The 27277-nt window shown below is 42.4% G+C and overlaps 1 protein-coding gene across 1 annotated transcript; it reads right to left on the reverse strand.

The window, feature by feature from the left end:
* Nucleotides 1-4569: 4569 nt before the first annotated feature.
* LOC110684720 (phosphoglycolate phosphatase 2-like) lies at nucleotides 4570-26952 on the reverse strand. The gene is made up of 9 exons (XM_021861163.1): nucleotides 26479-26952; nucleotides 6465-6536; nucleotides 6302-6373; nucleotides 6175-6234; nucleotides 6022-6074; nucleotides 5318-5415; nucleotides 5098-5197; nucleotides 4828-4931; nucleotides 4570-4716 (listed from the first exon to the last, which is right to left on the reverse strand). Exons 1-9 carry the CDS (start codon nucleotides 26950-26952, stop codon nucleotides 4616-4618), a joined length of 1134 nt encoding a protein of 377 aa, XP_021716855.1. The 3' UTR covers nucleotides 4570-4615.
* Between the last annotated feature and the right edge of the window lie 325 nt (nucleotides 26953-27277).

Below are 27277 nucleotides of genomic sequence, written 5' to 3' on the forward strand. Positions count from 1 at the left end.
TTGTGATGGTTGCATCATATGTGGTGGCCCGCAAGATTAATGAAATTTGCTCGTCGTACAGTCTTTGACATGAACTTATATACAATTTTTCCTGTAAACTTGTGCTGAATTTCTTCTCCTTGATTTCAATATTGTTTACTTCAATGTAATTGACGAAATTGAAAATCTAATTTGGATTCAGGTGTAGCTGACAGAGACCGTGAAAGGAGCAGAGATAGGGGGAGAGATTATGACGACAGAGACAATAGGAGCAGAGAGCGTGATAGCAGGGATCGGCACCGAAGCAGAAGCAAAGAGAGGGATAGAGGAAGGGACTATCGGGACAGAGATTATGATAATGACAGGGACCGAGATTACAGCAGAGACAGGGATCGCTATAGATACCGATAACATTATTAGCAGATTGATCACACTTTATGATTCTGGTTGGTTTAACATGAACCAAAGCTTGCTACTGGTTTTGCATATGCCATAGCTCGCTATAGGTAGAAACTTTACTTGCTTATTGGATTTCTTATGGATGTTTGCTATGTGGGAAACCTAAGTTGACAAATCGCATTGTTTTTGACGTGATCATTCGATCCGTTTTTGCATCGTGATGTGATGTCAGTTTTGTTTGGGGGTGGGAGTAATTAAAGGCCGGAAAAAGTCCTATTGAATGTATGGGCTGAATTAGTGGTTTATTTTCCTGTATTGTATGCACCCCATTTTCTTATAAATGGCTTATATAGTTTAGCGCATAAAAGTTGGTAGGTTCTTGTCAATACTGAGCCGTTAAACCTTTGCCAAATGCGAATTCCCATGCATGGTGTATCAACATAATCCTCAATGGAATGAAACTAGAATTTTATTTTTTATCATATCAGATCATGGTAGAGACGTTCCAATATGTATTTTCATAATATAACGTTTTAACAATATTTTTTTGATGCAAAATGGTTAACAATATTATGTAGAACATGTTTGAAGAGCTAAGACGAAGTACTACGTATATAAAATACTGTAAAATTTTTATTTTTATTTTTATTTTTTGTACGGCAGTAATATTTAGAAAAGTAGTTCTAAATATTTGCTTTCTTTTAAGGAAAGATACAAAACAAATTAGGACAGCTTTCTCTCTGACACTAAATTAAAATTTTGCTTTATGTGTTCTAAATTGGTTACAGTTGACTTTATTTGACTTGGAACATATATTAAAACTGTTATGTAAGGAACACAACTAAATCAACCATCCGTCCTTACAGTATTTCATATTGACCTTACAACTTTCAATAATTGTCCGGTTTCGCCTTGTGGCATTATCAATCACACAAGATCGATATTAACCATATAAGTAATCACTCCCTTTCTAGACAAACCCCATATTTCACCATATCTATGATTCTCCAAGTTTAGCAGTCTCAATTAAAACCACCGTAATCAGGGCAGTAAGAACTGGTATACCAAAAGCACAAACATCAAGCATTCAAGCTTAGGTTGGATTCCTATAAGCCTATATATCCGCCACCATCGACGAACCACCGTAACAATTAAAGGTCTATCAGATGGACTAAGAGAATAAATAAGCATCGTCCTATTCGTTACCCATTAACAAGTCCAAGAACTTCCTAAGGTCTATCAGATGGACTAAGAGAATACATTAAGCATTGCCTTATTCGTTACTATTAACAAGTCTAAGAACTTCTTGAGCTTTATCAGATGGACTAAGAGAATACCTCAAGCATCGCCTTATTTGTTACCATTAACAAGTCTAAGAACTTCTTGACTTCTTGAGGTCTACCGATGGACTAAGAGAATACATTAAGCATCGCCTTATTCATTACCATTAACAAATTTAGAACACAATTTCAATCCCAATTAACATCAAGATCACACCAAATTAGAAAAATTAATGCAATCAAACATCAACTATGAACAATCAAACAAGCAAAATCGAACAAAACCCTATCAAAATTAACACATTAAACGATTAACAGATAAAATTTTCAGAATTCTCAACAGTATTCCACCACAATAACATCATTAAAACCCTAAACAATTAATCAATTAAAGCACCACCTCTAAGCGCAAGAACAAGATGAAGAACAGAACCACCTTCAATATTATAATCCATTGCAGTTTTTGTTGGAGATAATGTTGAATAGTCTCCTTGGTTGCTTCAAAATAAAAGAACAAATTCCCACGTTGGTGAGGTAAAGGTTTTACCCTCTTTATATATTTCATCACTCATATTTATACTTGAGTAACTTGTGTGGGCTAGATATGGGTATCCCCTCGCGCGCCGCCACCCGGCCCGGTTCGTGTTTGTGACACGTGCGCGGGTGTGGGTGTGGCCGGATTTTACACATAATTCTAATATTTTATGTAAACTTTCAAATAACGGTCACAATATCATCGTTGATATTGTAACTGTTATTACTTGGATTCAGTCAAATATTTAACCCTTGATTTACTCCGTAATTATGCCAATCAATTATTTGACTGATTACCTTCCCCAAAATTATCTCTTCATTTTACCGTTTTCTTTGACTAATTACCGAGATTTTCTCCCTTGATTATTCGGCTCTTCTCACTCTAAATACGGGATTGTTTCAGTATTTGAGAACACAGAAAAAACCGACTTCCTCACTGTTTTTCTCATCTCTCTCAAAAAAATATTCAAAACACTATTTGGGCATTGTATTATTGAGTTCTCAATTCATCCTTACGGAGTACACAGTTCGGATGAAGTCGTGTAACCCTGGGGTCAATTGTCGTGAGTCCGTGTGTACGAGTGCAGGGCAAATTCGACTTTAGGGCAGTGATTTCTGTCACGCCACGACAATTCTCTTTGCTTTGAGATAAGTTTTATTTCGTTATTAGCCTTAATTTTCCAACATTCTAAAGTTGAATATTGTTTATATATTCATATTATGGCTGATTCCAAAATTCATACTGCTGTGCCGCTGAATTCTGCCATGGTTAATGCTTTTATTCCTGATATGTCTAAGGTCCAACCCAGTAAGAGCCAATATTAACCCGACTTCCATGGTGGGTGGGCCACATGCCATAATTTTGGCCCAAGACACTATGAAACCACCAGCCATGAACTCAACCCAACCCAAACCTAAACCCAATTTGTGAATAGTCACAAACCTACTTCCTAGGTACACATTCTTCGCAAATTCTTCTATGGACACCAAGCCTATACTTTTGAATATTTAGTAAAAAGATATGAATAATTGCAAATTTTGAACATTTAGTAAAAAATCTGAACATCGCAAATTTTGAACATTTAGTAAAAATATCTGAACAATCGCAATGTACCACTCCTATACTTTTGAACATTTAGTAAAAAATCTGAACAATCACAAATTTTGAACATGTAGTATATTAAATACAACACTATATAATAAACATCAATTTTTTGAAAGAAGCTTGTCTGACTCGTAATAATTCAATAGTTTTGTAATATAAACTGAACGTTTACTGCATATAAAATGAACATTTCCTTATAAAATATGAACATATAAAATTGGATGTTTATGTTCATTTTTTGTGACGTGTTTATACTTTTTTACTAAAGGTTCATTTTTTGTAAGGTGTTCAAATTTTTTTACTAAGTGTTCAAATTTTTTTAGTAAGTGTTCAAATTTAATTTACCTTTTTGCACTATTTTCTTGTTTTTCTTCCATGTCGGTTCGTCAATTTGCAAAGGAAGGGGAATGTGTAGTTCAGCAATTGAAAGAGGAAATGAAAGAATTAAATTTTTCGTCAATTTTTTATTTTAAAAAAATGTCTATTGGGAGCGAAATTAAGAAAGAAAGTGGGAGTGTTTGGACCTAGGTTTTTAGCAAGAAATGAAGTTTGTAGCGTAAATGGGCCTATGGTCACAATAGACTTATTGCACATTCTTTCAAAACATACAAGGGAAAGTTCCAAACCTGATTTTCAAATCGTGAACCACTCAACCCTTCCCAAGCTAATTTGGCCCCAATCAACTTGTGTATAGCCCATAGTCCCAACCTATCCTTGTTGATTCTAACCTGACATTACCCAAAAGGGTCTAGTAATTGGAACTTAATGAATTTGATCAGTAAAAACTTATTTAAAATAAACTTTAAAAAGTTGAAGCAAATACACCCCTTGAAAGCTCTAATATCCTACTTGGGGTGCAAATCCAAAAGCAAAATTCATTCTAGCTTGTATGTGCCTAAAGAAGAAATAATCATAGTAATAGAATGAAGAGAGGATTTTTATGGCTTTAAAGAAGAAATAAAGGTCGAAAGATATCATCACATTGGAGTAGACAATTAGGACCCAGATTAATCCAAATGCTAATGGAGCAATCAAGAGATAGTCAATACTCCATCACAGTGTCACCAATTTATTTTCCAAATATCAAGGAAGAGTAGAAGGGGTAAAGCAAATGGCCTGGTTAAAATACAACAGAAAAATACGCCATACTTTCAGGCTAAATAATATTGTGGCTTACCGCACATTTTGGTAAACCTAGTTTGATAGAGTTCCAGTAGCAAGACTAACAACTGGGACATGGATTGACATGTTAACACAGAAGGAAGTGGCTTCATGGGCTGGGAGGTGTAGGTCCACTGGTCACTGAAATGTAACATAATTACGGTCCCAATAGTTGTAGCAAGTCAGACACCTTGTCTGTGTAGTAATCTGGCACGATGTTGTTTGCTGAGTCCTGAAGAGCAGGCAGTGTTGTCACACCTGCAGTAATAGTGCCATAAGCCATAAGGAATTACCACAAATGTAAAATTCGTTTGTTCTACAATTTTTACATTATACAATTTCCGCAATCAAAACAGGTAGTTGGTATACCGGAGAGAACAAGGAGTGTTTTGCAGCCAGCACTCTGTCCAAATAGAATATCAGTATCCAATCTATCACCCACCATGCACATTCTGGAGGTGTCAACATTGAATCTGAATACAAAACGCAGCATTCAAATAATCTAATATACATATTACAATGCTACCAACAGTACAACTAAGCCACTAGCCTGATGAGGACTATATGAAAGGGGCTGGAGGAGTGGAGGTAATGTCTACATTATGCAGAGCTATTGCATCTAATCTAAAATGTACTTACTTCTTTAATAAGAAGTCCATCATGAATGTTGATGGCTTTCCGACCACAACGGGCTCTTTCTGAGTTGTGCCACATACAGCAGCAACCATACATCCAGCACCTGCCACCCAAAATTAAGGAAGAATAAAATGACTGGATGTCATAATTTGTAATTAGTCTGTATAAAATTATTCCAATCTTGTGGGAAATTTAAGGAGATATAGCAAGGAAAGAAGAAAACCGGGCCATTCTTGTAAATCAGTCATATGTCCCACAGCATCACGGTTGGTAGCAATAAATAGGCATCCTGGATTCTCACGAATGCAAAGTGTTGCATACCTGTCAATTAACAGAAGAAGCGAAGGAGATCAGGAGTACATCCCAAGCATAGTAGCACTAATTAAAGATAAGAAAAAAGCAAGCAGTGAACTTAGCAAATTTTGATATAATTGCACTTTTCACCATTACATTGAGCCCCCTCATTTCTACCTGTAATCGAGTATGAGGAGATGCTTTAAATGTTGAATAAGCCTTCAGATAGAAAACAGTACACGTCGCCCGTTGCAGGAGTAGGTTAATTAAAATTTACGGCAAGCAGGTTGTGAGACAAATAGCAAGATCTGCTTGAGTCAACATAAGCATGGCTAAAAAAAAAAAGATCACAAGTTAACTTGTCCAACAATAGGTGTCTTCTGCAGGTGCTGTAATTTGCGATTAGACCAAACTAGGGTGTCAGAACAGTGTGTGGTAGTAGTAATATTACGAGTGAGTATATTATTATGTAAAAACATGTGTTAATGGTCGTATACAACTTTAAAACAAGGGGTAAGTGAAGAAGTGATCATAAAAGTAGATAAGTATGTGATCATAAAAGCAAGTTCCTAATTCATCAAACAGAAAGGCAATGATGACATAAAGAGCAAAAAGAAGGCATAGAAAAATTACTGGAGCTTGTAAAAGTTAATATACTGATCCAATCCAACCACAACAGCTCCTACCTGCAATGCAAATCAGAGCAAAACACAAAAACTAAATAAAAAGAGAATTGAAGGTGTTTGAAATAACAATAATTAAAGAGGCAAGATAAAGTTACATTACAGTCTTGTCATGGTGAAAAAACAGATTTTGTTTGAGTTCAATTTTCTTATTAGCATCTTCCTGTGGCAAGATCAATGTACAATCCATAAGAATACGTATGCGTGTGATAATGGACGGGAATTCATACAGGGCCACCAAGGGATGTAAAGCCGGCAAGGTGCAGCTCCTCTACAATGCCTTCTCCACCAATAACATAAACCTGATAATATGATTTAATTTACACTTGGTGTTAGATACGAGTATACAACAATAGAAACAAAACGTATAATAATAGTGAAATAGGGTGTGACCTTTTTATTGGGAGGAAATTGTATGGATTTCAAGTACATAGCAGCTGCGAATGAGGAGCTGAATATCTCATCCTGCCCAAATAATAATTACAATACTCGTTGTTTGGGTCCAATTTAGTCCAATTGGGCCTAAGCACTAAATGATTCAATTAAAAGCCCAAGGTCAAGGTTCAACTCTCCAATTGTGCTAAAGTCAAAGGTCAGCCCACAAAGCAAGCCAATTGGGCTAAGGCCCAACCTCTCCATATATGATGAGGTATAAAAGCCATCATATTGATACATTCAAAGGGAGATTCATTCTGATTCATTCTGATTCATTCATAGATTCATATGTTCATTCATATATTCTGATATATTCCATAAAAGCCTCAAGCAACAAACTCTCTTGCATAGTGTCTTCTTCTTACACATTGTACTGACTTTAGCATCGGGGGGCCTTCCTCGGCAACACCCCCCGAGGCTAGTTTACGTGTGTTTACTGTGCAGGAAACCTTCGGCCCAACATAACTTGGACCGAATCCAGCCTTCCCCATTTCAGCGGACCTTCGGCAAGGTCCCATTGTTTTCACCCGAAACAATTTGGCGCCGTCTGTGGGGAAGACTTTCAAAAATCTTTAAGCCAAATACCTAACCAAGATCATCTTGCAATTATCTTAGCAACAATGGCTAAGAACCGCAAATATTTCCCAACCACTCTCAAGGGGGTCGCGCAAGCGTGGATCTCCAAGGGAGTAAGGCAAGGCTCCGTAACAGGGTGGGATGATCTGTCCTCCAAGTTCAGGAGCAAGTTTTCCACGGCAAACCGCCGAGAGAAGACTACCGCAGAGCTCATGAGTCTGCAACAGGGGGAAACCGAAAGCCTCCGAGACTACTTGACCCGTTTCAGTAACGAGTCATCAAGCGTCTCCCAGCTGGACCAGGGGCTAGCCGTTTTCGCAATGCAGAATGGCCTTCAGCCAGGAAAGTTCCTAGACTTCATGGTCATGCATACCCCGCAGACCTTGGAGGAAGCTCTTAGTGCTTCGGATAAGTTCATCCGAGCCGAAGAATGGAACAAAGCGAAAACCCAACCTCAATCCGGGGGAGGGAAACAGAGGCAAATACCCTTGTCTGAAGGCCAAGGCCATAAGGCAAAGGGAAAGTCAAAGGCCCCGGAGCAATCTTTGGCCAACGACCCAAAGAAGGAAAGATTTGCCTCATACACAGGCAGATACGAGTCCTACACTCCGCTCTCTCTTCCACGCGCCAAAATTTACAGTGTGACGAAGGAGGAGCAGAGTTACCGAAAGCCGAGACCACTCCCAGAGTGGTATCAGCGAAAAAATAAAAATCAGTGGTGTGAGTTCCATGAGTCTTCGGGCCACAACACTGAGGAGTGTATCCAACTGAAGGACCAGATAGAGGACATGGTCCGGAAGGGATACTTGAAAAAATACATCGCGGATCACCGCGAGAAAAAAAATCCGAGAGGTCAGCAAAGGACCCTCGGCAGGACCTCGATTTCCCCCGGAAAAACAGTAAAAAGCCGGAGGGGAAATTCCTCCGATCAATGTTATCTCGGGAGGAATATACTCTCGGAGGGAGCACAAGCGCCACCTTAGAGCTTTGACTCACCAGGTGAACAACGCTGACATTCAATCTCCCCAGTCGCCGGTGCCGAACATGACGTTCACAGCCGCCGACTGCCGGGGGATTACGTTCCCTCACAAGGATCCGTTGGTGATCATCGCCACGGTGGCCAACCACGACGTCAGTAAGGTCCTTGTTGACGGTGGCAGTGGAGCAAACATTCTGTTCCGAAAGGCCTACAATCAAATTAAGCTGAAGCCCAAGCACCTTACGCCGGTACCCTATCCGGTATCCGGGTTCAATGGGGCTTCAACTTATCCAGATGGGAAGGTGACACTTCCTGTCACCATCGGTTGCGATGAGGCAGCCCGGAACGTCATGATTGAATTTTTGGTCATCGACGCTCCTTCAGTGTACAACGTGATTTTGGGGAGACCCATAATTCACGAGATCCAAGGGGTCGTCTCAACTTATCATCAGCTGATGATTTACGTCTCAGACGCCGGCTTCCCCGAAAGGATACAGGGCAACCAAAAGGACGCCCGAAGGTGCAACTACCTCAAGCCATCCAGTAGTCGCCCAGATGACGACAAGGATGAGGAGGAGAAAGAAAGAGAGCCAAGCACAAAAAAGCCGAAAGGCCTAAGTGCTTCGGCCCAAGGATCTGTGCCCAGAGAAAAAGGGCCCGAAAGGGAAAAGGCTAGCTCTTCAGCTGAGCCGCAAGACTCAGAGAGCCAGCCGAAGAACAAAAAGACTGGGACACCTGCTGACATTGGCAGCAGGCCAGATTCTGAAGAGTCCAGTCCATCGGCAATGGACATGGACCAACAGACTGAAACAGTTGAGTTGGCCAAAGGAGACGGTGAGAAATGTTGTAGCAATTGGGATGGACCTTGATCCGAACACCCGTTGTGAACTTATTCAGCTCCTTCGGGACAACAGAGATGTGTTTGCTTTCTCGGCAGCTGATATGCCCGGGATAAGTTCAGACCTCATCTCTCATAAGCTTAATGTTGACCCGACGTGTCGACCAGTTAAGCAAAAGAAGCGGAATTACTCCGCCAATAAGAACCAAGACATCGCAGCCGAGGTCAAAAAATTATTGGAGGCAGGATTCATTGAACCTTGCCAATATCCAGAATGGCTGGCAAATGTGGTGATGGTTCAGAAGCCCAATGGTACCTGGAGGATGTGCGTTGACTTCACGGACCTAAATAAGGCTTGTCCAAAGGATTTCTATCCCTTGCCGAGAATCGATCAGCTAGTCGATTCGACAAGTGGCCATGCTTGCTTAGCTTCATGGACGCATTCTCGGGGTATCATCAGATCTTTATGCACCCCGACGATCGAGCCAAGACAGCATTCGTCACGAACGCTGGGGTGTACAATTACAAAATGATGCCCTTCGGATTGAAAAATGCGGGGGCAACCTATCAAAGGCTGGTGGATCAAGTTTTCGCCGATCAAAAGGGCCGAAACATGGAAGTCTATGTTGACGATTCGATCGTCAAAAGCAAAAAACTAGAGGACCATGTAAAGGACCTGGCTGAAACTTTCGCCACCTTGAGAAAGCATCAAATGAAGCTGAATCCGAAGAAGTGTGTCTTCGGCGTGAAGTCAGGGAAATTCCTTGGGTTCATGGTCAGCAAAAGGGGGATTGATGCCAATCCCTCTAAAGTCAAAGCGGCGCTCGACCTTCCTGAGCCGAAAACGAAGCGGGATGTTCAGCGGCTCACCGGAAGAATGGCAGCCCTCTCGAGGTTCATTTCCAGAGCTTCGGATAAGGGGTTACCTTTCTTCAAAGCCATGAAACTCCCGAAAACAAAAGAGCTCGTTTGGGAGGAAGAGCAAAAAGACGCCTTTAAACAGCTTCGGGAGCATCTGGCTCAACTCCCAACGCTGGCTAGCCCAGCTGAAGGAGAAACTTTATACCTATATGTGGCCGTTAGCCCAGCCACCATCAGCGCAGTATTGCTGAAGGAAGAGAGTAAGAGTCAGCAACCGATCTACTTCGTCAGTCATACACTGACGGATGCCGAGACTCGCTATCCTCTACTCGAGAAAGTTGCTTTCGCGGTAGTAGTAGCTGCTCGGAAGCTGAGGCCCTATTTTGATTGCCATTAGATAGTGGTCTTAACTGATCAGCCGTTGGAAAAAGTTCTCGGCAAGGTTGAAAAATCTGGTAGGCTAGCCAAGTGGGCTTTTGAGCTCACCGAATTCAGCATCAGCTACCGTCCGAGGGCTGCCATTAAGGCTCAAGCTCTAGCGGATTTCTTGGCCGAATGCTCATACCAAGAAGCGCTAGACAGTGAAAAGAAAGTCTGGACCGTGTTTACGGATGGGTCTTCCACCGAAAACGGTTCGGGGGCAGGAGTAGTGATAACTTCTCCCGAAGGCAAATCCTTTGAGTAATGCACTAAAGTTTTCTTTAAGGCCTCGAACAATGAAGCCGAGTATGAGGCAGCAATCGCCGGCCTAAAATTGTGCATCTCCTTGGAAGCCGATCATGTCTGCTTAAAAACAGACTCTCAGCTAGTTGCATATCAGATCAGTGGCAGCTACGAGGCCAAAAGAGCCCTCCATGATAGCTTATCTTGCCAAGATCAAATCAGTCATTGCAGAGCTGAAAACTTTTGAGGTTCAGCTGATCCCAAGGGGTCAGAATACTCAAGCCGATGCACTCTCCAAACTTGCTAGTTCATCTTTTACCGAGCTGAACAGATCTGTATATGTAGAAGTGCGTCGAGAGAGAAGTGTCGACGAAGCACCTGAAGTGTGTTGCGCTGACCCAGAGCCTAGTTGGATGGACCCCATCTAGCTTTCAAGCTTCGGGGAGAAACTCCTGAGGATAAAGCTTTGGCCTCCAAGATGAAGAGAACCAGTTCTAGGTTCATTGTCTTCAGGGGGGAACTTCTGAAAAAGTCCTTCTCAGCCCCATTGCTGAAATGCGTGGGACCAACAGATGCAGATTATATCCTACGGGAGATTCACCTCGGCATCTGTGGGAACCACATTGGGGGAAGAACCTTAGCCCACAAGGCATTGAGGGCTGGATATTACTGGCCCACCATGATCGCAGATGCTAAGGAGCTGGTTCGGAAATGCGAAAAATGTCAAAAATACGCTCCAGTTATCCATCAGCCAGCAAGGGATCTTCAGCCGATCCTTAATCCACTCCCGTTTGCCCAATGGGGACTGGATATACTGGGACCATTTCCAGAGGCTGTGTACCAGAAAAAATGGTTGATAGTTGGTGTCGACTACTTCAGTAAATGGATCGAGGCCGAAGCAGCTTCGAACATTACAGAGCAAACTGTCAGAAAATTTATCTGGCAGAATGTCATCACTCGCTTTGGCATCCCGAGAGTATTTGTCTTCGATCATGGGAGGCAATTTGATAACTTACCGCTGAAGCGGTATACATATCAGTTCGGCATCAGACTGGCATATTCAGCGGTATGCCACCCGCAAAGTAACGGACAAGCCGAAGCTGCAAATAAACAGATCTTAAATGCCCTCAAGAAGAGGGTGGAAGATCAAAAGTCCAAATGGCTAGAGGAGCTCCCTGGAACCCTTTGGTCCCTTCGGACAACTGAAAAGAGGCAACGGGCCACTCACCTTTTGAACTGGTGTATGGTGCCGAAGCTGTCCTTCCAGTGGAAATTGGCTCTGAGAGCCTTCGAGTGCACCACTTCTCGGTTGAGAATGAGCGATTGATGAGGGAATCTCTCGATTTCCTCGACGAAGTAAGAGACTCAGCCTGAGATAGAATGGCCGCCTATAAGCAGAGAATCAGCAAATTTTATAACCGAAGGGTCCATGCAAGGCCTCTCAAAATTGGAGACCTTGTCCTTCGGAATGCCGCTGCAGTTCAGAAAGGCCGAATCCATGGGAAACTCTCAGCTGCATGGGAAGGACCTTATGAAATTTATGATGAGCTTCAGCCAGGGACATACCGACTTCGGCAGTTGGATGGAACTGAGTTGAAAAATCACTGGAACGCTGATGTACTGAAAAAATACCATGTGTAAACCCTTCGGGGCAGAACAATCTTTGTAAGTACATTTTTGAACTAATGAAAGGCCTTGGAGCCGCCATTTATATAAATGTTTACAACTTTTTATCCTTTCAAAATTTTCTTTGTTCTATCTACTCTTTTAGGGTTTTTTATATCAGCCTCGTCTGAAACCTTCGCCTTCGGGTAACTGGGTTTTCAGATTGCTGACAAAACTCGTCTTTTTAAAGAACACTGGTCTTTCAGCTGAAGTCAAACTTCAGTAAGACTTGTTCTCCAAAGACATGAGTCCATGGACAATTCTGGATATTGCTTAACTGAGCCTTGTATCCTAGAGAGCCATTATCCGAAACATTGCCTTAAGTTGGCCCTGTGTTTCGGGTATCCATTTTTCAAAGATAGACAGAAAATCAAGGATAACAGCAACAGTTGAAAATTTTTTATATCAGCCTCGTCTGAAACCTTCGCCTTCGGGTAACTGGGTTTCAGATTGCTGACAAAACTCGTCTTTTTAAAGAACACTGGTCTTTCAGCTGAAGTCAAACTTCAGTAAGACTTGTTCTCCAAAGACATGAGTCCATGGACAATTCAGGGATATTGCCTTAACTGAGCCTTGTATCCCAGAGAGCCATTATCCGAAACATTGCCTTAAGTTGGCCCTGTGTTTCGGATATGTGTCTTTTTAAAGAACACTGGTCTTTCAGCTGAAGTCAAACTTCAGTAAGACTTGTTCTCCAAAGACATTAGTCCATGGACAATTCTGGGATATTGCCTTAACTGAGCCTTGTATCCCAGAAAGCTAATATCCAAAGCATTGCCTTCAGTTGGCCCTGTGTTTCGGATATCCAACTTTCAGATGAAGTCAATCTTCAGTAAGACTTGTATCCCAGAAGCATTGCCTTCAGTTGGCCCTGTGTTTCGGATACCCATTTTGAAGAAGTGAAGAAATTGCTTATTCCGCTGAAGTCATACTTCAATTTCTGGGGGCAAGAAGCACTCTCAGTGCAAGTATGTACGGCAGAATTGAAGAAACAGAAACAGTAAAGCATTCAAAAACAAAGCAACTGAAGAAAAGAGCATCAGATATATAATTCATGCTCAGAAATTGAGCTACAAGTTCAATTAAACTGTATCGGCAGCCGCCCACAAGCGGAAAATAACAGCTCACCGAGGTCTTCAGCAAAGCCTCGTCTTCTTCAGCTGCTCTAGCTGCAGCTTCTGCTTCAGCAGCTCTAGAGGACCCTTCTCCTCCTTCGCAAGCTTCGAGAACCCGTGCAACCTCTTCGGCTGTGCGGGCAGCTTCAGCTTCTTCGTCCAGCAGCTGAAACCAGGGGTCTCTCTTCTTCCACCAAGGCTTCTGCCTCTGATACAGAGCAACAGCCTCAATTTGGAAGTGGGAAGAGTCTAGATGAACTTCCCTATGCCTCGGCTCAGTGATAGACGGGGCCCGTTCAGTTACAACTCGTTCTCGGTTGACACCAAGACGAGCGTAGTTAATGCCAACGTTGGTCTCGTCCCGCTCTGAAAAAAGGAAAGGGGAAAGGTTAGCTCAGATAGGTTGGCACAGCATAAAAAAGCGAAGCGAGAGAAGAAAAAGAGAGTTAAAAAGCCTCGGCCCCAGCCGAAGAAGCTTACCATCCTTAAACTTTCGGCTGAGGCCAACAACTGCTAGCATGTTCTCTTGGAAAACGTAATGCGTATCGGGGAGCCAAGTCTCCGGGATATGCTGCATTCGGCCACTGCCCCCCGGTTCGGCAGCTTGCCGAAGATATGTTGCTGATCCAGGTTCGGATCCGCCCCGTTATCTGCGGGGGGACCTAGACTTCCCATTTCGGGATCAGGCTCAGCGAGGTACCGGGGAGCGCTGAAGACGCAAGGGTGGCCCGGATCTGTGGGTGCCCTAACCCAAATCCATTGACCTCTCCAGTCCTTGTCTGAAGAGTCGTTTGGCCACATGGTTAGGTATTGGGGCCGGGACTCAATCCGGTACCACCCAGAACCATGGCTTCCGTGCCCACTTTGAATATTTGGCACTAGCCGATGGAGCTTTTTGAAGCAGTGCAGGTTCGGCACGTACTTGAAGAACTTGCAGACCCATAAGTATGTCATCACCCTTCGGATGCTGGTGGGAGTTAACTGACATAGAGAGATGTTGTAATGGATCAGCAAGTCTCGGACGAATACGTCCAAAGGGAACCTCAGCCCGTACTGAAGCTGTCTTGTGTACACCCCCACATACCCCGGGGGTGGACGATGGATTCTATCGGATGCCGAGGGCATTCGGCACCAATACCCATCAGCTTCAAAAATGCCGTAATGCAACTCAATTTGCTCGGCAAATCGATATTGATCGGCATTCTCCACCCACCATGGGTAGGGGCGGTTCTTTATCATGGCCGAAGCAACTTCGGCATTCTCCCATTCTGAAAACCCGGGGAGGATATCCCAAAGGACAGCGGGAACTTCATCATCCCGTCCAGAAGCGCTCGGCTCCTCCGTTCTCTGAGGAGGAGCCGAGGAAAGGGGAGTCGCCCTATCCCTTCAGCAGGGTCAGACTCTGGCCTTTGTCCATTCCAGGTCCCAATCCTGTTCCTAGGATCGGGAATCGGCCTTGCTCTTCTTGGAGCACGGGCTCTACCTCTAACTCCTCTTGCCATTGATTATTTCGAAGAAAAAAGTCGAAAGAAAAGGGGAAGGAGTTCGAATTCGAAGAAAAATAAACTGAAATCAAAGGAATTTACCTTAATCTGAAGCGAAAGTTGCCGATTTACGAGTTCGTAGTGGCAAGTCTCAGTTTCTAAGATTAATGCTCGGGGAATTTGCGAAGTTTTGATGCGGGTTCTTGGTTTCTCTCTCGAGAATTCTGGGTTTGTGTTGGTGAATAAGTGAGGAGAGATGACGCGCCTCTGTTTATATCTCCAGGTATGGGATACGAGGAGTCTGCGTTTTAATTTCTCTTAAATACTCCACTAAGTAACCGTTAAACACATGATCTTGTGATTAAACTGCCCATTATCCGTCCAACTTCCACAATCATTAACCGTTGTTATCTCATTAATTACGGTTTAAATTCAAATTTTTGGATTAATTAAATCATTTACTTCCCTCCTTTTCTGAATTAAATCAAACCCGACCCGTCATCCTTCCAAATCGGGTCTGGGGGGCAAGTTGTTTGGGTCCAATTTAGTCCAATTGGGCCTAAGCACTAAATGATCCAATTAAAAGCCCAAGGTCAAGGTTCAACTCTCCAATTGTGCTAAAGTCAAAGGTCAGCCCACAAAGCAAGCCAATTGGGCTAAGGCCCAACCTCTCCATGTATGATGAGGTATAAAAGCCATCATATTGATACATTCAAAGGGAGATTCATTCTGATTCATTCATAGATTCATATGTTCATTCATATATTCTGATATATTCCATAAAAGCCTCAAGCAACAAACTCTCTTGCATAGTGTCTTCTTCTTACACATTGTACTGACTTTAGCATCGGAGGGGCCTTCATCGGCAACACCCCCGAGGCTAGTTTACGTGTGTTTACTGTGCAGGAAACCTTCGGCCCAACATAACTTGGACCGAATCCAGCCTTCCCCATTTCAGCGGACCTTCGGCAAGGTCCCATTGTTTTCACCGAAGCACTCGTGTTAACTTGAAGAGTAGTGGTTCAAAATTCGAATAAGTAAAAAGTAAAAATTGAAGCGTCTCAGAAACGCCATCAATGAGCTTGTCACCTTTCCATATTACACCTACCAAACACAAACACGAATACAAAGATATCTGATTTAAATCTGTTATTAAGAAAACAACTACTTGTATAAGAATTAAGAAATGAAAGGCCTACGCATTGCATACCATCGCAATCAAATAGGAAAGCGTCCACTGAGTTTAATAGACTTGCGCCATTTTCGCCATTCAGAACCTCTGCGCTGCTGCTGTTCATTTCTTGCTCTGTCTTTTCAGATTTTTTTTTATTTATTTTTCATCCTCCTTGTTATCTTTTATTTATTCTACAATGATTTTGGAGTTGCTAAACATCGCTCGCAAATCTCTACATAAAGCCCGCAAATTTTAGTTGAATTGACACTTTTGCCCTTATATGTAAAAAAAACAAAAAAACTCACACACTCTCATCTTCTCTCTTCCGTCTACTCTCTCATCACCTCTCTCTAAAAAAATCTTCAAACTATAATGTCGAGGCGGCAAGGCAAGGAATTGGAGGCAGCGGAGGCGGAGGATATACACTGCTGCATCACATAGTTTACCATTGCCGGACACCATTGGTACGCATCCTTGAAGTTATCCAAGGCTCAATCGTACTCTACCTCTGTGGTAGCTTGCAGGATCTTCCGCCACTTACCATTTAGCAATCTCTCTGCTAAATGTAAATTGTAAATTCTTGTTGAAAATGTGGTAGGCTTTGACTTTCACAACGTTGTTGATGTGTCATGTGCACAATAGATGCTTTGATTCTGGAAACAGCTCCGCTATAGGGGCAAAGAGACCTCTCTCACAATCACTGACGATGGTTGATGGCTGAACATTAGGGCCGATGTAGTTTCTCAACTTCTCCAACACCCAATAATAACTCGCAGCCATCTCATCCGTGACGAGTGCATCACCAATCAGAAAGTTCTGGTTCGTTGGAGCCATCCCAATCATCTCAACCAGTGGGAACTTGTGCTTGTTTGTCTTGTATATTGAATCGATTAAAATCACAGATGGCCAAGACTTGATCATATCAGCACAATAAGGATGCACAAGGAATAAATGAGTCACCTCGAATGTCTCTTCATCAGAATAAAACCAGAACAAGTAACCACGTGCTTGTGCCTGGTGTAGAAACTGCTATATAGGGTTCCTTCCCTCTGACCGTTCAAACCTCAATTTCTATCTACGTTGTAGATGTGTCTTCGGTTCTGGCTGGTCTTCAGGAAATTTCTCTAACACAGATGCTAATATTTTAGCAGGCTTCACTTAAGCATCACTCGTTTCTTTGACAACTAATTTTGCAGCAGGACTTAGGCCGCTTAACTATCGATGACCCAATGGATATACAATCATCTCATGGTTGTGATACCCCCATCTAGAGTAACCCTTCACTTCCCAACCATCACGGCTTCGGTGTTGTCGAACCTTTACTCTGAACTCACACCCACAACCTTTCCGCTTTGTATCAAACCGAATCGCTGTACAGAAATCTCGTTCCTCCCTTTTGTGATAACGGTCGCATCTCAAAATGCGATCCATTCTACTATCCCGTTGAGATTTATGAGTTGCTACTATTAAACAAAAACCAGATCTAATTGCAACCTGTTTTGCCCAATTAATCGCTTGTTGAGCATCTTTGAAGGGACCATCATGTACAAAAATCCCACTATAATCATTCCCGTCTCCACCATAATCCTACAACAATGACATATTATTTTTAAATACATAGAATCATATAAAGATTAAATAAACACATTTAACACATAATTAATTTCTAAATTTTTTATTTGTAAATTTAATTTCTATATTTAACGCATGATTAATTTCAAAATTAACACATAATTAATTTCTAAATTTAACACATAATTATGTATAAAAGCATTCATACAAAATTAACACAATTTTTTTTTTGGAGATTATTAACACATATTTAATTTCAAATTAGTATCAAAGTTCAAAAACCAAAAAAAAAAAAAAAAAAATGAGGAATTGCAGGTGGCTTCTGGCCGGGCCGCAGCCACCGTGGTTGTGGCGTCTGGCCAGGACGTCGTCACCGTGGCGGTGGCGCCTAGCCGGGACGCCACAATCGTGACTGTGGCTTCCCGATCAGACGTCACTACCACGGTGGCGGCGTCCGGCCAGACGCCACAACCACAGTTGCGGCGGCCGGCCAGCCGGGCCAGACACCACCCCCACGGTGGCGTCGGTCAGGCAATACGCCGGCCAGCATTTCGTAATTTTTGACCGAAAAGTACCTCTCTTTCCAGTGACAACGACGACTCTCTGGTGTCCTCGGCGATCCACTATAGCTCATCATTTTTCGTGAGAGAGAATTACGTTTTGGGTAAAAATTAGAAAAAGGGAAAAAGCTTCAAAATAAAAATAATTGTGGGGTTTATGTAGAGATTTGCCGGCGATGTTTAGCAATTGACAAAAATGGATCGAGAACTTCACCTAAAACAATAAAAACTTTTTTTTTTTTGTAAGGCAGCCCCGATATCACAATTAGAGAAACATTAAATGTTTTTCCAGTCTAGTTTTTCCTCTTTAAGTGTTAGACGATATTCACTTCACCTAAAATAATATTAAGTAAAAATAATTTTAGTTCGGTAAAAATAATTTTAGTTCAGTAAAAATAAGTTCAGTTCAGTAAAAATAATTTCAGTTCAGCATAAATAAGTCCAGTTCAGTAAAATTCAGTAATTTTAAAGAAGAAATATAATATAAAATCAGTAAAAATAATTTCAGTTCAGCAAAAATAATTTCAGTTCAGTAAAATTAATTTCAATTCAGTAAAAATAATTGAAGTTCAGCAAAATAATTTCAGTTCAGTAAAAATAATTTCAATTCAGCAAAAATAAGGTGAAGTGAACGGGGCCTTAGAAACTGGTCCATGAGCTAAGTAAAGTAAATGAATTAGAGATAGATAGCTTGGAGAAGCTAAAGAGGTGAACAGCGGCGGAGCCACAACACAGTGAATGGGTGTATAAAATTAGGAAAGCATCAAACAACAAACTATATAAAATTAATTTAAATTCTCAATTTTATAGCCTTTTATGATCATTTCATAAGTTGGTGTATGTGGTCATACTTGCCAATTCCTTGCAAATGGGATCATGTAAGAGCAAATCCCTTATATGAGAACCCCAATTTATGTGAAAATAAATCTAGATCTTTGAATTTTTAATCTAAGGGCCGTGATTATTCCCTAAAAAATCAAAACCAAAAGAGTATTTTAAACCAACCCCCTTATTTATCTCTTTCACCTCTACATTTCTTTCTTTTTCTCTCCTCTCACCTATTGTTTAGTATACATCATCAACTTCACGCCATTAATTTCGAAGAAATTAAGCTTAACTTCTAATCAACCATGACGTCTTTGTATTGTGCTCATATCACCATCATCTTCGCGCCATTAAAAACAAGGAAATTAAGCTCGAATTCAGGTCAATAATTGCGTCTTCGAGCTCCAATCGGCGACAATTATGTTTGCCATCAACAACATCGCCATTAATATCATTGTTATTTACTTTGCAACATCAATAACAAAGAAATCAAGCTCAAAATTCAGACCAATTATGTCATTTTTGAGCTCCTCAACGACAATTATGGTCGCGTGTTCCGGTGAAATTGAAAGATTTCGGCTATCGAAAATGAGTTTAATGAGTTTGTATTATGTGATGATAGTATGGAGCAATTTTCTAAGATTCTAATATAAGTTTGTTCATTTTTATTGTATGTGTTTTTACTCATTTTAATATAGTTTGCTCATTTTAATTTCAGGGGCTCATTTGTAAAGGATATGAGCAGAACAACATGTATTAAATTAACCTTATGAAGTATCTACTTCAAAAATAGGCAGAAAATGAAGTGCATAATATAAACTAGTATACGGTTGGTCTCTTATGGTCCAACAATTGTTTACAATTGTCTCCTATAGTATTGAACATAGAAGTACGGAGCTCCGTCAAACTGAAGATGTTTGGGTAGTGAGTATGAACAAGGTGAAGGAAGTTCCTTCGAAAGCTCTTCCGAGCTATACCTCTAGCATAAGATGGGCGCAGGATCCACCAAGTACAAGAAGTCTCCCCCTGGAAGGAATTCTTTTGAATCTGGAGGATAGGAAGCCATCATCTGTTCCACGTGAGCAGCTATCTGCGGATAGAAGCCTCACAGATCTTCTATAGTGGGGAGTTGAGCTGGAAGTACTTCTTCTTCGTCTGCTTTTTTCATGCACATGCTGTTGAACGGTGGATTGATCAGCTTTGGGTGAAGGTAGGCTTTCCTCAGAATTCATGGTTTGACCTTGATTCTCATAGAAGGAGCTTGCATGAAGTAGATCCACTCGTCGGGGTCCACTTCCGCCCAAGTCATAGTCGGTTTGTCCCGGAAGTACCACATGGATAGGCACAGGCCCTTCCGAACACTTGAGTTGGGGGTTAAAAGGAGGGTGTGGAAATGGTTTTGTCTGAGAAGGTGGATTTTGTTGGTTTTCCAGCAGGGCTTGAGCAATTCCTTGCTAAAAGTAGGGGATGTTTGAGGAGGAAGCTGAGGGGACTGAACTGGGTTCCATTGTTGAAGCTTGGTTGGGGATGAGGAAGCTGGAGAGTGGGTAAGAGAGGTTATGCAAGAGGAGGGTTAGATTCTGTGTTGATAAGTATTAGGTGACTCGTACTTCGTTGCTTTGTCCGCCCGATCGGGCGGACATTGCCCGGTCTGACCGGGCGGAAGAAGAAGAGGTGCCTGGCAAATTCGTTGAAGAAGCTGCTCTCGCGCGCCCGATCGGGCGAGCTTTCGCCCGACCGGGCGAGCCTTCGCCCGACCGGGCGGACATTGCCCGGTCTGACCGGGCGGAAGGGGTTTTTTGGAGTACTTCGGTTGTTGGAAAAGACGTGTTCTCGCGCCCGATCGGGCGGGCCTTCGCCCGACCGGGCGATCTGGGTTTTTTCAGCGATTACGAATTTAATATTTATCATATTGTGATATTGTAACCTAAGTATATCTTAATTAGGAATCACTACTATATAAACTTCCTATTATCATTATTAGGGTAACGGAGAGAGAAACACAAGAGAGAGAATACTTTGAGTGATTAAGTTCTTCATTGTAATCTTTGTAATCTTTGCCAGTTTATAGTGAAATCATTCGATCTCGGTGCCCGTGGACGTAGCTATCACATCGATAGTGAACCACGTAAATTCTTGGTGTTGTTCTTATTGTTTGCATTGAATTTCTTTATTGTTTTCTTGTTTGTTTTCGACCTTTGCTTCCGCTGTCGCACAACAATTGGTATCAAGAGCTCAGGTTCAATCCTTGGAGAGTTTCTTGAAGATAACAATGGCAGGAGATTCAACAATAAGAATTGAGAAGTTTACCGGGAAAAATAGTTTCGGGCTATGGCAAATTAAGATGAAGGCTCTGTTAAAACAACAGCAGATATGGCGTCCGTTGGCTCCAAAGAGTACTACTTCGGAGTCAGGAGACGGACCGACTGACTCGCAGTTAGAAGTTATGGAAGAGAAGGCACACTCTACCATATTACTTAGTCTTGATGATCAAATCATCACGGAGGTTGCTGATCAGGAAACGGCGGCTGGATTGTGGCTGAAGCTGGAGTCATTGTATATGACTAAGTCGTTGACCAACAAATTATTACTGAAACAGCGGTTGTTTAGCCTCCGGATGCAGTCAGGTACTTCCTTACGGGAACATCTAGAAAAACTTAACTCTATTTTGCTTGATTTACGTAATTTAGATGTTAAAATTGATGATGAGGATGCTGCGTTGATTTTACTTGTATCTCTACCGTCTAGCTTTGAGAATTTTGTAGAGTCTTTTGTTGTTGGTAAGGATTCTATAACCTTAGAAGAAGTGAAGGCAGCACTTCATACTAGGGAACTCAGAATGAAAGCTACGAGTGATAATGGGGATAATGGTAGTGGGTTATTTGTTAAGTCCGGAAAGTCTAAAAAGAATAAGGGGTTTAACAAGGGGAACAATGCTGGGTCGGGTGCTGGAAACGGCAAGGATGGATCTAGTAAAACTACTACTAAAACATGTTATTACTGTAAAGAACCGGGTCACTTTAGGAATAATTGTCCGGTGAGGAAAAACAAGTCCCAGGCTGCTGTAGTTGAAGAGAAACCGAATGAGAGCTATAATTCAGAGGAAGATTTAGCATTAGTCAGTTCTGCTAGGTCTGATGATTTATCTGATAACTGGGTTCTAGATTCAGGGTGTTCGTTCCATATGTGTCCACGTCGAGATTGGTTTGATACATATGAACCTCGCAATGGGGGTATGGTTATAGTCGGTAACAATGCTCCATGTAAGGTCACAGGTATTGGTTCCATGAGGTTGAGGACTGTTGATGGGCGGAGGTTAACTTTGACTAATGTACGGCATGTTCCTGCTTTAGGAAAGAATCTGATTTCATTGGGTACCCTGGATGAATTGGGGTACAATGGTGTGTTTTCAGATGGGGAGTTGTGTATTTTCAGAGGTTCTGAGTTGGTACTTAAGGGTATCAAAAGGAACACCCTCTATGTTTTTGAGGGTGTTACACTGCCTAGTTCTGCGGTTTGCGCATCTGTATCTCACCAGGAGATGACTAAGATTTGGCACATGAGGCTTGGTCATATGGGGGAGAAGGGGATGCAGCTATTGTCCAAGAGGGGTCTTCTATCCGGGGTCAAGGTTGCCAACCTTGAATTTTGTGAGCATTGTGTGTTTGGTAAGAAACACAGGTCAAAGTTCAGCAAGGGTGCTCACATTACTGATGCAGTGCTCGATTACATCCATTCAGATTGCTGGGGTCCATCTAGAGTTGAAGGTATGGGAGGTTACCACTATTTTGTGTCATTTGTTGATGACAAGTCCCGATACACATGGCTTAGGTTGCTTAAGTCAAAGGATGAGGCCTTCAAAGTTTTCAAGCAATGGAAAGCTTTGGTGGAAAATCGACAAGGAAGGAAGATCAAGAAGCTACGAACGGACAATGGGCTAGAGTTTTGCAAAGACGAGTTTAATCAGTTCTGTGCAGATGAGGGTATAGGTCGGCATCATACTGTCAGGAAGACACCACAGCAGAACGGTGTAGCAGAACGGGTTAATCAGACACTGCTAGAGAGAGTTCGATGCATGCTCTCTAATGCAGGGCTTGGGAGGAGGTACTGGAGTGAAGCTGTGTTAACAGCTTGTTATGTCATTAATAGGGGTCCTCATTCTGGAATTGATTCCAAGATTCCGTTTGAGATCTGGAGTGGTAAGTTGCCTAATTTTTCGAATTTGAAGATTTTTGGTTGTGTTGCTTATTATCATGTTATTGAGGGTAAGCTGGATCCACGAGCCAAGAAGGGGTGTTTTGTTGGGTACGGGGATGGTGTGAAGGGGTTTAGAATTTTTTCACCTTCGGAGGGTCGGGTCATTCTTAGTAGGGATGTTACTTTCGATGAAAACACCATGTATTCAATTAAAAATGCAGAGATTTCAGATTTGAGAAGGGAAGGAGACAATTTATTACAGACAGATGGGGTACTTGAGGTACATCAGTCTACCATTGCTGATTTACCTCGGGTACAATATATTGATGATGATGCTGATGTTCCAGTGCCGGGTACTCCTGAACCTGAGATTACTCCTACTCATTCTAACTCTGGGGATGAGGTGGAGCAATCTAATCAGGGGTCATCTAGTCAACCTGACACCATTCTTGAGATGCCTAAACGAGTTATCAAGAAGCCTGTTAGATTGATTGAAGAGATGGAGGGAAGAAATTGCTGTGTTGATGCGATGACAGGTTATGCATTGAGTGTAGCTGATGATGTAGAGTCATTTGAACCTGCCACATATAAACAAGCAATTAGTTGTAGTGAGTCTGCGCAATGGCTTGCCGCAATGGGTGAAGAGATGCAGTCTCTTTACAAGAACAGAGTGTGGGAACTGGTAAAGGTACCGGAAGGGAGGAAGCTTGTGGGTTGTAAATGGATTTACAAGAAGAAAGAAGGGTTGTCGGAAACTGAGCAAATACGTTTTAAGGCTAGGCTAGTTGCTAAGGGGTTCAGTCAGGTAGAAGGGGTTGACTTTGTTGAGATATTCTCACCTGTGGTTCGACATACTTCTATCCGTGTGTTATTGTCAATTGTAGCACATTTTGATCTTGAGCTGGAGCAGTTGGATGTTAAAACGGCCTTCCTTCATGGCGATTTGGAGGAGGAGATTCTGATGAAGCAGCCCGAAGGATTCGAAGCTCCTGGAAAGGAACACTATGCCTGCAGATTGCTAAAGTCATTGTATGGACTTAAGCAATCCCCCCGACAGTGGTACAAAAGGTTTGATTCTTTTATGGTTTCACAAGGTTTTGACAGGAATTCATATGATTGCTGTGTGTATCATAGTAAGCTGGATAATGGTTCCATGATTTATCTTTTGTTATATGTTGATGACATGTTGGTTGCCACAAAGAATAAATCTGATATTGCTAGATTAAAGGAGATGCTTAACTCGGAGTTTGACATGAAAGACTTGGGTGCAGCTAGGAAGATTTTGGGTATGGAGATCTACAGGGATCGGGCTAGAGGTAAGCTTTTCTTGACTCAGAAAAGCTACATTGAAAAGATTTTGTCTCGTTTTGGGATGGAAAAATCGAAGCCTATAAGTACGCCAACTACTGTTAGTTGTAAGTTGTCTTTGTCTATGTCACCTCAATCAGAGGAGGAGTTGTCTTATATGTCTAGAGTTCCATATGCGAACGCGGTTGGTTGTTTGATGTATGCTATGGTCTGTACTAGGCCGGATATTGCGCATGCTGTTAGTGTTGTAAGCAGGTTTATGGCTCGACCTGGGAGGGAACACTGGCAAGGGGTGAAAAGGATTTTTCGCTACCTGAGAGGGACAGCTGATATTGGTCTTGTGTACGGGAATGGTAAGGAATGCTTGGTCACTGGGTACAGTGATTCTGATTATGCAGCTGATGTGGATACCAGGAGATCTGTGACTGGTTATGTGTTCACTTTGGGTGGTTCTGTGGTTAGTTGGAAGTCTACATTGCAGTCATCAGTTACGTTGTCAACTACTGAAGCTGAGTATATGGCTCTAACTTCTGCAGCTAAGGAGTCTATTTGGCTCAAAGGCCTAGTAGGTGAACTGGGTATTGCACAGGATTTTGCTACAGTGTATTGTGATAGTCTAAGTGCGATTTGCTTAGCTAAAGATCAAGTACACCATGATCGGACGAAGCACATTGATGTCAGGTATCATTTCTTACGTACTGACAAGAGGATTAAGGTGAAGAAGATTGGGACTGCTGACAACCCGGCTGATTTCTTCACTAAGCCTGTTCCGTTTAGCAAGTTTAAACATTGCTTAGACTTGCTAAATATTGATTACTACGTGATGTAGTAGGCCCTGAGGGGCGAAGTTGGGGAGCTCCTGGTGTAGGTGTGTTGGCATTAAGGTGGAGCTTGCCCGGGGCTTGTGATGCAGGTGGAGCATTATGAGTTGTTATACTTGGAGACGAGTATGTGATGGGTCTTGGTTGAAGACTTATCGGGATGTATGGCTTATGCATGAGTCCTGCATCGGGTTTGGCTTGAGATGTTTTTTCACTATGTCTTGATGGGGTCGTTTGCTGACTACGAGTTCTCGTCAAGGTGGAGATTGTTGATAAGTATTAGGTGACTCGTACTTCGTTGCTTTGTCCGCCCGATCGGGCGGACATTGCCCGGTCTGACCGGGCGGAAGAAGAAGAGGTGCCTGGCAAATTCGTTGAAGAAGCTGCTCTCGCGCGCCCGATCGGGCGAGCTTTCGCCCGACCGGGCGAGCCTTCGCCCGACCGGGCGGACATTGCCCGGTCTGACCGGGCGGAAGGGGTTTTTTGGAGTACTTCGGTTGTTGGAAAAGACGTGTTCTCGCGCCCGATCGGGCGGGCCTTCGCCCGACCGGGCGATCTGGGTTTTTTCAGCGATTACGAATTTAATATTTATCATATTGTGATATTGTAACCTAAGTATATCTTAATTAGGAATCACTACTATATAAACTTCCTATTATCATTATTAGGGTAACGGAGAGAGAAACACAAGAGAGAGAATACTTTGAGTGATTAAGTTCTTCATTGTAATCTTTGTAATCTTTGCCAGTTTATAGTGAAATCATTCGATCTCGGTGCCCGTGGACGTAGCTATCACATCGATAGTGAACCACGTAAATTCTTGGTGTTGTTCTTATTGTTTGCATTGAATTTCTTTATTGTTTTCTTGTTTGTTTACGACCTTTGCTTCCGCTGTCGCACAACATTCTGTGTAAGGCACGATAGAAGAAAGGGACGGCTGAGATTTAATCTGGAGAGATGGACGGCTATCAGATAACGATAAATCCAGAGGTTGGGAGGATGACACGTCATTGTTGTCACATGCAGAAGGTATTCGTCAAAATATTGAAATTTGAATGGTTTGGGCGGGAATTAGAGGAGATAGAGTTTTGCTTAGGTTTTTAGGATTTCCGATTGATCACCTGAGTCCAACCATTTGAGGTAGCAGCCACCTCACCATAAAGGGTGCCAGGAGAGTTGCCCAATCCAAATACCTGTTTTCTTCGGCTGTGCAATATCAACCAGAACTTGAAATTCCTTCTCCCTGTATTTGAGTCGAGCTTGATGAATTTTCCAAGAGAGTTCCCTATGTTCTTCAAGAATTAAGGGGCGAAGAATTCAAGAGGGAGGTTAACCCAATCAGGGTATAATGAGATTGATGCTTCCGACGGCTTAAATCCAGGCATCCAAGGTTGAACATCGAGGAAGGTGGAGTTTATAAACCATGGTCCACCTTCAAGGATTTTTGGAAGTAAAGCAGGTGGGGGTTTGACCACAAAGAAGCCTCTACCAATGGCAGAGAGAGAAACCGGTGTGGGTAAATTCCAAAGCACCACCAAGCGCTGGATGAGAAAATCCGTGGCAAAAGATTTCCCCACAGGTTTGATTACTGAAGAAGACCACGGTGATATCAGGGAAGACAGGGTGGAGATAGGGAGAGGGATGAAGGATTCAACCTCAGGATTGAAGGCTTGAGGGTGGTCAGAGGAGCATAGAGGGTGTTCTTTCGGAGGAGGACAGAAGGGCAGCTTTAAAGGTGGTGGCAGAGCGTGGATTGGGTAGGGGTGGAGGTTCAGGAGGGGAGGGTTCTCTTTCTCAATCTCTCTCATGGTTTCGTTCGCATAACCTGAAGCATTTATCTGTGTATGATTATGATGGTGTAAAAATGCCTGGTTGGTTAACCCTTCTTCCAAATATTGTAGAGCTTAATCTGATTAGATGTTCGGAATTAGAGTACTTGCCATGCATGGGAAATTTGGGTCATCTGAAATCCATTCAACTTAGTAATTCAGAAAACTTGGAGTACATAGGAGTAGATGATCCTTCATGGGCTAATTCTTGTTCAGCGATGCCTATATCTGGGTTGGGAAGCTCTGATAAGGAACTATCATTCTTTCCCTCCCTTGAAGAAATTTGGTTAAAAGGTCTGCCCAA

Source organism: Chenopodium quinoa, unplaced genomic scaffold (genome assembly GCF_001683475.1).
Source record: "Chenopodium quinoa cultivar QQ74 unplaced genomic scaffold, ASM168347v1, whole genome shotgun sequence".
Taxonomy (NCBI): Eukaryota; Viridiplantae; Streptophyta; class Magnoliopsida; order Caryophyllales; family Amaranthaceae; genus Chenopodium; species Chenopodium quinoa.